The sequence below is a fragment of the Eutrigla gurnardus genome (assembly GCF_963514095.1).
Source record: "Eutrigla gurnardus genome assembly, chromosome: 3".
NCBI classification, from domain to species: Eukaryota; Metazoa; Chordata; class Actinopteri; order Perciformes; family Triglidae; genus Eutrigla; species Eutrigla gurnardus.
The window spans coordinates 25,316,344-25,328,004 of NC_139917.1; the positions used below are offsets into that span (position 1 = coordinate 25,316,344).

Genomic DNA, 11,661 nt, shown 5'->3' on the forward strand with positions numbered 1-11,661 from the left:
TATTAAAATTCCTCCACTGCTCCCTCCATTCTTTTGCCATTAAACCCAGTCTGCCTTTACTGGTGTCACTGGAGTGATACATTGCCTGTCCTCATCTAGTTGCGACTGCAGCCTGTAGCAGTTAAGCCTGTAACTAGCACCTGTACTTCTTCTTTAGGACATATGAGACAGCGGCATGTGTGTCTGTCAGCCCTTTCACACATCCTGTTCAAGGTTGGACTGCCGAGTCGACGACCAACTCTACTTTAAATGCTGAAATTTAAAAAAAGGAATGGAAGCGAATTTGGGAGATATTTTGGGGTGCTGCCCAACGAATGTTACAAGCATGAAATCACACAGAATTATGTTGCCGTGTGAAAAAGCCAAGCTGGCGTAGCGGCCGATCTTTGCTGCGGAAGCATACGAAAGCAGTAATGCGGAATCACTGTGTGAAAGGGTCTTATGTTTTATTCCCTACGAGGAATTACAGCCTCTTTGATTGGCTCATGATTTGCATCTGAAAGGCGACATCAGGTGGATAGATATCATGCAGATTCCCCATCCCTCCAGCTTTCATTGAAAAGTAAATTGCATTGATATTATAGAAATTAGAGGTTGAAAGAGACGTTGTATTCAGGGTAACAAATACACGGCCATATGCCTTGCTTTCATGATAACGACTGCAATTTTGAGTGATTATACCTAATGCATTTTGTATACAGCGTGTCTGAAAATGAAGCAATGCATGCTCGTTGGTAGACTTATTGTTAAGTCCAGGCATAATTGCATGAATGCATAATGTAGTAGTTATTTCTTTGTTGTATAGTTCAACTACTACAACAAAGCGTAAGGCCTCTCCAGACTAGTTCCTGGTCTCCTCCAGGTAAGATATTTTTAGATTACTTTGAAGCACTTCAATACACAGTAGAGCGTGATAGAAATAGTGCCAGAGAGAGAGAGAGAGAGTCAAGGTCATATGTATCATATGAATGATCAAACCCACACTATTTTAAAGGGATGGGACTCAGCCAAATGACCAAAAAGAAAGCGAACATATTTCTCACATATCTCTAGTGGTATCTAACCATGCTCTTAAGAGCTCACTATTTATTTGTCAGAATGGAGTTCTAATAAACGCTGAGTGCAGCGAGGCCGATGAATTATCCAGAGACATCTTTTTTCTGGAAACATTTGAGTTTTTTTAAAGTTGGCACCAGCGCTAGACTGATGTATTCACTGACTTATGCTTGATGAAGTTCAGGGGAGACACACGGCATCGTCTCCTCACTGCTTCATACATCAAATTTACCTTTTTAATTATCATTATTCACTTAAGCTCACGGTGCTCTGCTCACTCTTCTTCTACCTGCTTCCTCCCCACAGCGTTCACCTGAAAGCTACGCTGTTAACTTGTTGCTGTTGTTCAAAAGACCCAGCATCCACCTGCAGGCTCCAGGTCTACCTTCTCCTACAGCGGGTGTTTAGTATCGCCGCTCCCCACTTCCTTCTCTGCTGAGCTGGATGTTTCCTTGTGGTGTACTGCCAGTATTAACAAATTGCACCACAGAATGCCAAAATCATTTTGAGGGGATTCAGAAACAGCGTCTCCATGACATTGTTGGCTACCAGACTAACTTAATATTACAGAGAAACCAAAAAGATTGTTTTCAAATTAAAATATTGATATCATTATCTGCCTACAATGAGCTCCACAAAGAGACTCCATTCACTATTAATGTATTATGGGAGTGATACATCAAAACCTGACCAATTAAACCAAAGAGTATCCCAGCAAAGTGTGCAATCAGCTAACTACATCTACATATAGCAAACATTACATATTCCAGCCCGGCTGAAAACAACTGAACCAGCTGTAAAACAAATGGCAGATCCTAGACGTCTTCCTCCCACTCCTCCCTGTAGTTCTCAACAGACCTGCAGCTGGAAACAACCTCTAGGCAGAGAGGCGGCACAAGCCGGCGTCTCTGCCAACGAGCTCTGCAGGTGGTTGGGAGTTAGTTGTGCTTATGGCATAGCAAGACAGACAGCAGGCGTCCTCACAAAGGAAGTACATTCCAGATTAGCATGAGCAAAGGAAGCTTACAGCACCGTAGACAGGCATGTGTTTGACTTTAGGTTATTCCAACGAAGCATCATTTTCACAGTTGGCATAGAAATTTAACTTCTAAATAAAGAGGGATTTTTAAAACTGATATTGACGAGGAATAAAAATGTTTCATCAAAATCTGTTAAGTGCGATAATCCCAGACAACACAAACAGATCAGATAAAGAAGTAATCATGCATCTTTAATTGATGCTTTGATTCATACTAATGGATGCTAGCATTGAATTCGATTTGTCACCTCCTGAGAAATATATTGTTTCCAGCTCCACTGTGGTTGAAGCTACGCAAATACCATAAATGGCCAATTTTACCCAATCAGGGGTCCGCATTCTGAAATTCCCTGGTTAATATAGCAAATGTTACACGGTACTTGAACATTACAGAGCTCTTTCGGAGATTGGAACAATTCACAATTCCCTTAACCTCTAACTAAAGCTCTCAGCTACTTGTGCATCACAATGTCAGAGTGGGCTATTGTCTCCTGAGAGTTCTGTTATTTTCTGTAGGGAAGTCTGGAGTGGAGGTCAGGGTTGATGAGCCCAGGCTAAGTAACAGATAGTGGATTAAATAATAGAGAAACATATCTGATTGCTAAATGAGGCTGATAAGCTAGAGGGGTGGCGGGTAGAGATATAGGGTATCACCTTCATCAGAGGGATACTGTCTGGAGAGAGTAAAGGTGTGATTGGGGAAAAGTGCGATAAGTGTAGACTGATTAACTGTATGCATGTAAAAAAGAGTGTCTTAACGCCAATCAGGTCTTTTGGTATTTAAAGTTTAGCCATTTATCTTTGCTAAAACAATATGTAGGTGTTAGAAAATCAACCATATTTATTACTTGAGCACTTATGGCATACGTCACAATATACTCATCAATATCCACGAGGGAGGTGTGAGGATAAAGTGCAGTGGACCTTGAGTCGATCGGCGCCCACGGCTGACCAATCTACCAGATCTGTCGGACCAAAGGCCACCGAAAGTGGAATGGACCGCCCCAGGGGGAGAGGGAGGAGAGCCCAGATGGAAGCTAAGCTAACCCAGCTTGGACCTGAGGCTATTCCACTACCCAGTCCTCTCCTGGCTGTCTGATGTTTGGTCGCAAGTAAAATAGAGATGAAATAAGGCTAAAGCAACGGGAGGTCGACGACCCCGGTGGGACGAGAGGCGGTGAACTCTGTGTTTACAGCTCAAACAGTCAAAGTTCACGGAAAATGTTTCCCTGGTGTGAATTTTTTATACAATATGATGCCGGCTGTGTTATCTGTGAAAATATTCGTTTTTTGTTGCTGCTGTTTAATTTCCTCCTCGTGCAAATTAGGAAAAATGCCCCACGTCTTGGTCGTGCATCCCTGCGTCGCATAATGACAATAAATGATTGTTAAATCCTTGAATGACTGGGAGAACAGAGCGCATCTCCCAAAGAGCAAAGACCTGTCATGTGGGCACCTTTATTTTATGGTGCGTTATAGTGCCTGTTCAGTTTAATCACAGAGGGCTTTGTGTGAGGGGGTCATTAAAACCCCCTTCAGCGTATGGAAAAGCAAACCCATCTTTTACAACACTGCAGCTCACGCTGACAAAAAAAAAACAAGCAGGCCCATCCAACAAGCACGTAGTCCGATCCTGAATATACAGCTGGAAACATGGAAGCCGGATGTCAAAATGTCACTTATATTATCTTATTATGCAGTACTTATTTATTAACAGGAAAATCATTTTTCCATTAATGAGGAACCAGACTGCTCTTAATGAATTGGGGTTAATCGACACACACGCTGACACTTTCCTACACATGCATTAATTATCTACACACACACACACACACACACACACACACACACACACACACACACACAAACGATAAAATCAGCCACCTCTGTATTCGCCGAGCTTCTATTAAAACAGGACTGTAGACATCAAAGCGAGCAAACAGAAGGGAGAAACATCCAGATTATCACAGAGTGGTGAAGCAAACTAAGCCACCCACGATCCGCCGCCGCACTCGCAACTTTGCAGCACTAACTGAATCATTAAAAAGCGCCGAGCTCGCGCCGGTGTGAGGCTGGCTGGCAGAGTCGGCACCGTGGAGAAAGACAACACTTAAAGAGGATTATAGCAGAGGTGCTTAAGCGACCGAGCTGCAGATACGTTACACACGGCTGTTAATAAGCAAACATTGTGTAGGGTAGTCATGGTGCGGAAGCCTGCTGCGTGCTCGTGAGCTGTATTATACAGATAAGAGATTTAATAAATATTCTATAATTGTCTTCTAAATTTAGTTGCGATTTAAATGATCAGTTTGCAGAGCAGATCATCTTCCATTCCAGGCAGAATGTCGGGTTAGAGACACCGAGACAGGACATGTGGGAACGTGGCTGTTAGACCGCTAAACTGATCGCACAACTTGTCGAGTCAATTGGTCAATAACGGCTGTTCGATGTGTGTGTGTGTGTCCTTCTTCCTTTAGCTGGAACCTCTGAATGCAAATCAATCTTTCCTCTCTCAACAGAATTCACCACATTCTCTGATTATATCTTTTTTTACGTATAAAAACATCATCTGAAGCTGTGTGTGTGTGTGTGTGTGTGTGTGTATAGCTGCCTTTGTCTATGCATGAGAAGGGGTTGCCAGGGACAACAGATCAGTTGAGGAATGATCTGCCCTGACAAACGCTGGTCAAGCCTGAGGGAAGGGACCACGGGATCTAATTACGAGTGCACACTCAGAAACTGGTGAAACATCCCCTCCCTCTGTCCTCGTCCTCACCTGTCCTCATTCTCACGCAGCAGGAACCGGACTGGAGTTTAACCGCAGTTATCTGTAACATGCAGTATTTTATGCGTTTAAACACTATTAGTCCCTGATGACATGTTGTGTGTGTGTAGTGAGCTGTTAGGTAAAGAGTTGCAGGCTCCTCAAACAACTTTACTACTGTGACATGCCGTTGCGTGGAGAAACTACTTGCATACAGTGAGACCATAATTGCTCATGGCACGACAGAGAAAGGCCAGTTACTAATTTGATTCTGCTGAAGGAGTAGCATTAACCCACACCCGTGGTTCCAAATTAGCCAGCACTGAATCCTTAAGTATGAAGTTAAATCTTCAGGAGTATAAAGTGAAGTTTTTGTCTGATTCAGCACCAGTGGAAGGATGTGCCAGGAGCCCTCTCACGTTGCTTCACAAGAGGACCAGCAGAAGTTTCAAAGAGACTTGTACGCTGAATCCACGGGCACAGAAGCCTCGTTTGAAGTGTTAAGCAGATCTAAATAATTCACTCCTCCCCAAATATAGGCGGAACTTTTAAACAATCACTTACGGTGAACTGGGTCTGGAGCCACGGCGACACACACCTACTGTACACATAATGAGGCAACAACCGGTTGGTGTTTTACTTTTGATCGTTGATGCCTGAGCAAACGGGGGCGGCAGCTACGTGATGCAACGGGGAAGCTGGCAGCGACATCCACACTATGACATCGGAGCGACTTACCTTCTCATGTCCTCCTGAATGTACAGCGAGAGCAGCTGTTTGGGGATGCCAAAGGACAAGGTGCACTCCTCCATTTGTTCCCGCACAAGCATCCACTTGCTGTCCACTGTTTGAAATCTGTACACTTTGCATATTGGGTTCTTGAACACTGAGAGAGAGAGAGAGAGAGAGAGAGAGAGAGACAAAGGGAGGGAGGGAAGAAAGGTGTATTGAACCACCTGACACAGAAGAAAATACACCATGTTCTCATCAAAGGTGAGTCTAACATTTAAATGTTACAAAAAGGAAAGCCGAAGGTCTAAACACAACTTTGACCGCTGGCACCCTCAAGGAAGCTACAGACAGAAAACTCTTCAAAAGTCACATGGGATGTGAAGCAAAAATTAAATTCCATAATCAATAACTGTGTCTGCCATAGATAAGGTGTTTATCATCTTCCAAGGCCTTTCTCTCTTTCTATTTCGGTGGCAGCACAGCCGTCTAGAATAGTGACTGAGACCTTGTCCTGTTAATCTGTTTTCCTCCATTTCCATTTTAATTGCTTGTTTATTGTCCAACGCTTGGACAGAGAGAGAGTTGACTCACTCTGAAACTTTGCTTGCTAAACCCCGCCACCCAGCTCTCCCATTAAAAGCCATTCAGATTCAACCATCTTCTTCACTTTTATTTTTTTTTTTTTTTTTTTTTGCAGAGAGTGGCTAATAGCAGCAATCGAAGGGGCTGGAGACGGAAAAACAGCTCTAATGCTCTTATCTGCATGCTGGCAGCAGAGGGCAAGGAAGCTGTCTGCCTTGAACAGTGTTTACCACTCCTTTCACTTTCCAGTGCTGCAGTCATAAAGGAAGTCAGTCAATAAGTCGGAGCTGAAGCACCCGGGGTGAAACGTTGACAATCTCGCTCCAGCCAGTCAAACATGCATGGCTCCAGTTAAATATATTTTCGCTTGAACTCAGAAGTGGCAGCCACACTTTTGCCCCTGCCGACAGCACAGACCGCTCCCCCCTACCGAAGCCTTCACACTGCACCGTACCCTGGTCTGGCCCCGCGCTGTCCTCTTCTCAAAGTCATCTGTCTAAGTGCCCGAGTCATTAATCCTGGCTGTGCTACGTCACTTGTCCTCCAGTGTTTAAGTTAAGTGATGCCCTTCAATGCAGATGGTTTCAAGAATGCACACCACAGCCTTATTATATTATTAATATATTAATGATATTAATATGCGATGCAATGGCATGATGTGTGCTAGCTGGTTTGGTTTAAAGGAAAACACCACCGCATTTCCATACTGAACTATGTTCTGCTCTGATGTTAGACGAGGTGATACATACCTCCCTCTCCTCTGTGCGTGCACTAAATGGCTCTTGAGCGCACTCCGCGCAGCGCTAATTTGCTAGCATGTAGCTTGTCCTTAGGATCCAAAGGGGGGTGAAGTTAGAAGCGACCAAGCACTTCCACGTTGTCCCTATTTAAATACGGTTACGTGAGTAGTTACACGACCCAAGTTTGGTTACACAAAATGAAACATGCCAATTTTTATAAGCGGATAACAAGGATAACTATATAGTATGGCGGAATAACAACTGGAAGCACTTCGACGTCGGCGCAGTAATATCATCACTCAAAACATGACGGGACTATATACCTTCTGCTTGTTTTCACAACCCTGTATGATGCACGATATAACCATGATGTTTGATTGTTCACAAACTATCTTACTACAACCTGATGCTTCCTCAACTGTGCACAAACTACTACAGCTGGTGCAGGCGACGGCGTGCAGGTCACGTAGGTTCTATTGACGGAAGTAAGAGGGGGAGCGGAGTGATGATATTACTGCGCCAACGTCGAAGTGCTTCCAGTTGTTATTCCGCCATACTATATAGTTATCGTTGTTATCCGCTTAGAAAAATTAGCATGTTTCATTTTGTGTAACCAAACTTGGGTCGTGTAACTACTCACGTAACCGTATTTAAATAGGGACAACGTGGAAGTGCTTGGTCGCTTCTAACTTCACCCCCCTTTGGATCCTAAGGACAAGCTACATGCTAGCAAATTAGCGCTGCGCGGAGTGCGCTCAAGAGCCATTTAGTGCACGCACAGAGGAGAGGGAGGTATGTATCACCTCGTCTAACATCAGAGCAGAACATAGTTCAGTATGGAAATGCGGTGGTGTTTTCCTTTAACATGTTTCAAAAACGCTGGTTTCCAAGTTAAAGCAAAAACAACAAAAACTGCTTCTGGGAGGTAAAAATCTGTTATTTTTCTTATTGTATTTTTCACCTTTATTGGATAGATGACGGTAAATGAGGGAAGAAAGAGAGGTGGAACATGCAATACAGCTAGGAACCAACAGGGGACGTCTCAGTTATGTGGCATGTGCTATAATCGTAACTTCAAATTCATTTCTTCAGCAAATGCTAGTAACACTGTTCTTATTTTTAATAAAATCACATAAAAAATAAGCAAAGGTATAAATGATCGTACAAAAAACACCCTCTGTGTGGATAAAGCTGACACTTCTGACGTACCAACCATGAGTGTTTCTATCACTGTAAAGCATAGTATTGTTTACTAATAAATACACATCATAATATGTGTGGATACAAAGTAAACCCAGGTACACAGAGACAATTAGAGCTCCCCTGGACAGCAATAACTATTAGCCTAACAGGCTATAGTGAGGCTTATTATTTCCCACGCTGCTGAAGTTGACGTTGAAATGAATGATGATTAAGGTTGTGCCTGGTCCGAGAATCACCCCGGAAAGGATTCATAATTGCGACTAAATTAAAAGTTGATGTTCAGACATTGTTGGCATGGGGATTAGAGAGAGGGAAACGGACGACATAAATAAATGGGGAGCCGGGGATGCATGGAGAGAGGAGGGCGAGGGCACGACCTTAATCGGAAGAGCGCCGGTCGCTGAATTCCACCTCCATCAGAGAAGCAGATTAACCCCCTCCCCCCCTTACCACCACACTAATCTGACCACCAATCAGATGCTTCTGTTTCCCCTACGCCAACACCTCTTTAGTAAATGACTTCCCAAGACGTGCTGTGCCGAGGCTCCCCTTCCTCACTGCTCTCTGCGTGCTCATTTTGAAAGGCAATAAAAGTGGAAAACTGAATTGCATCAACCTGGCGGGGTCTACCGGGAGGGTATTGTTTTGACAGGCTGCAGATGTGCACCTGCAAACACGGCTGCAGTTCACTAGCTAATCACAGCAGAAACAGTAAGCGACGACGGCACCATGACAACAGGCAGTGCCGTCTGTCTGGCTGTCTGTGCTGCTGGGGGATCTCAGGAATCTGGCTCCAAGAGAAAATGGATGTGTGAAACAAATGAATGCATGGGGTGAAAAAGAGGAAACTAGTTTCCCCAAGTGCCCTCTGAACACGGGCGTCAAAACAGCAGGAGGTGTGACCTTTTCAAGTCGCGTCTTTCATTTTCTCCATACGATCCTCACTCTGTCTACCGGTGAGAGAGCCGGCCTTCTGTGTTCATGTTGTTCATGCCTGGTGTCTAATTTCAGCTTGTCCACAAAGAACCGCAAGGGTTTTTTACAATTCTTTAATCAAAAATGACACCCCCGAGATCTTGATAATGGGAAAGGGCAGTTCAAGGTGAATTACATGAAGAGACTTTTGGATAAAGCAAGACTAGCAAACTAGCACAATGCTGCATTATAACAACATCTAGATGAATTATTCCAAGCCTTCCTCTCAGGCCATAACAGGTTTGCCATTTGTCTCCGGTAAAAATAACGTTTTTTATTCAAAGTGGACAAAGTGAAAAAAAAAAACTACAAAGAAAGGGAAATTAGAGGGGAGAAAAATCCTTTTCTTTCTTTTCCTTTCCTTTATTCAGCAATGAATAGCAAAATTAAAGGTGTTCAAGATGTGAATCATACCTGGACCTGTCAGTGGGTTATTTCCTCTGTCGATGCAGGCATGGGACGCAGACTCACAAACCAAGGGACACTGGAAATGAAAAGAACAGGAGAAAAACACAGAGGGAATATTAATATAATAATAATAATTTTCTGGGGACAAGGAGCGCTTTCATCTTGACATATGAGGTACAATGGAGATAACCACACCCAGTGTAGCCCGAGACCAATAATTCATCTCACAGCTTAGTGGCAGTTCCAGTATGAAAATCCTTTTGTCATTCACAAGCAATATAACATTAGTGTCCAGCCTGCAGTCAGCTGGTCCTCTAAGTATGGCATTAAATTTGGCTAGTTTGATCCAAGCTGGCTGGACTGCAGTAAAATTCACTGGCTGACATATTGAAGCATTAGAGTTTAAAAACTGGAATAAAGCATGAAACTCTGTACATGCACACATTAATAATAATGAGTGAATTTTGAACAAAACTCCAGATAAAAATGCATGAATGATTTAATGTGTGAATCAATATCTTTCTTTCTTATTGTTTTTGCATTACTACACTGCTATTTAATGTCATGAAATCTTATAAACACGATATTTAAAGACTACACCGGAATGGAACCACACAGAGCAAACAGCTGCACTTTCATTTCTCTCATTTTTACTTCTAATTTTCAAGCACGTTGCAGTTCTGTCTTCACTGCAATCAGCGACGTCCCAGCAGGTGACAGCTGAAGGAAAACACACTGTTGTGACTTCACTGACTGGATTGGGCATGTTTTACCTTCACCACCATTTCAGATTGTATCTACTCACCAAATTGTTAGTTTCATCCACTGATAGCACATTTCAAATAACTGCACTTATGTACAGCAACACACTCATCCGAGCAACGTGGGCAGTCCAGTATGCTGCTCGTACAAAATAACCGTCGGTAATGAAAACAGCAGTTTCCTGCACTCTGGATTTACCTCTCTTTACCTAATACCGTTTCCATTTTTCAATGCTGGGCAACAGAGCTATAATCTTTAATGTTGTCCCTTCAATGAAGCTACCAGGAAGCAAAACAAATGTGAGACAAACAAGAAAATCTCCCCTCAAATTACTGAACAAATGCTGTAACTAACCAGAGCCAATATTTACCCGTGGAGGAATGAACCACAACTGGTCGCTTGCAAGGTCGAATCCCCCTAGTTACTGTTGCTATGCCTGTCAAGCTTTCCAGTCTCCTACATGGTACATGAATGAAATGATAACGGGGACAGACTGACTACTCAAAATTCATCCTAATTGAAACAACAGGACCTTGATTTCAGACCGAGGTAGATAAACCGGCTTCTCTTTTCGGCGCCGAGCGCTCTGTGTCAACTGATGCAGCAGCCTGGTTGTTTACACCACAAGTGCATTTCTCTGCACCTCTCCTCTGCTGTTTTGTATAGAGCTTTTCTCACTGTCTGTCTGACTGTCTGTCTGCATGCGTTTGCTTGTCGCACTCACTCTCTGTTTAGACAAGTGGCAAATATGTGTAATTAGTACGTATATTATAAACCGCAGTAACACTAGGCTATTTCTAATAAACTTAAAATGTTATTATGTGGGAGAAGATGGTGAACTGGCCGTGCCGTCCTGTGTCAACAACCCAACCGGTTTACGTGGGCACTGAAAGAATGCTGGCAGCGCTTGTTTGGAAATCGTGGCACTTCCTGTTCCAGTGTGAAGCCGGCATGAGCAAGGTAATAAAGACAAGGCACTGTTCTTGTATTGCAGTACTCATTAGGGAAGATTAAGCTCAGACTGTTAAACCATTTCATGGAATATGTTCATGTAAGTTTTCACTTTTAAAGGTTCACTATATGGGATTCTGTTAACTATTAGCTATAAGTAATGTGTACCTTAAGTTCCTCTGTGTGTGTCGTCATGCGAGCGTCTCTGTGCTCTGTTTACACAGCCGGGTCAGCAGCGCATGTATGTTAGTGCATGTACCAGCCAGTGTGTGTGCCCTACTGGACAGCTAATGTTAAATATGCCCATGCTATGATGATGCCCCTGCTTTGCCTTTGATAGTGAAAACCTCTTGATACTTTGACTCTGGGACTCCTCATTAAAGCAATACGGACAGCTAGCAATGTTGTTGCTGGTTCTGTCTGCTCTGCCCTGTCTGACGAGCCATTTA

General features: G+C 43.4%; 1 protein-coding gene across 6 annotated transcripts in view; it reads right to left on the reverse strand.

The window, feature by feature from the left end:
• inpp4b (inositol polyphosphate-4-phosphatase type II B) overlaps nt 1-11,661 on the reverse strand; it is a gene marked incomplete at its 5' end in the record, with an annotated part of 112,924 nt that overhangs the window by 40,358 nt on the left and 60,905 nt on the right. For all 6 annotated transcript variants that reach the window (XM_084005589.1, XM_084005593.1, XM_084005588.1 and 3 more), the window contains 2 exons: nt 5,598-5,745; nt 9,506-9,575. In XM_084005589.1, the coding sequence (XP_083861715.1) occupies nt 5,598-5,745; nt 9,506-9,575 (218 nt within the window). The remainder of the gene's footprint in view (nt 1-5,597; nt 5,746-9,505; nt 9,576-11,661) is intronic.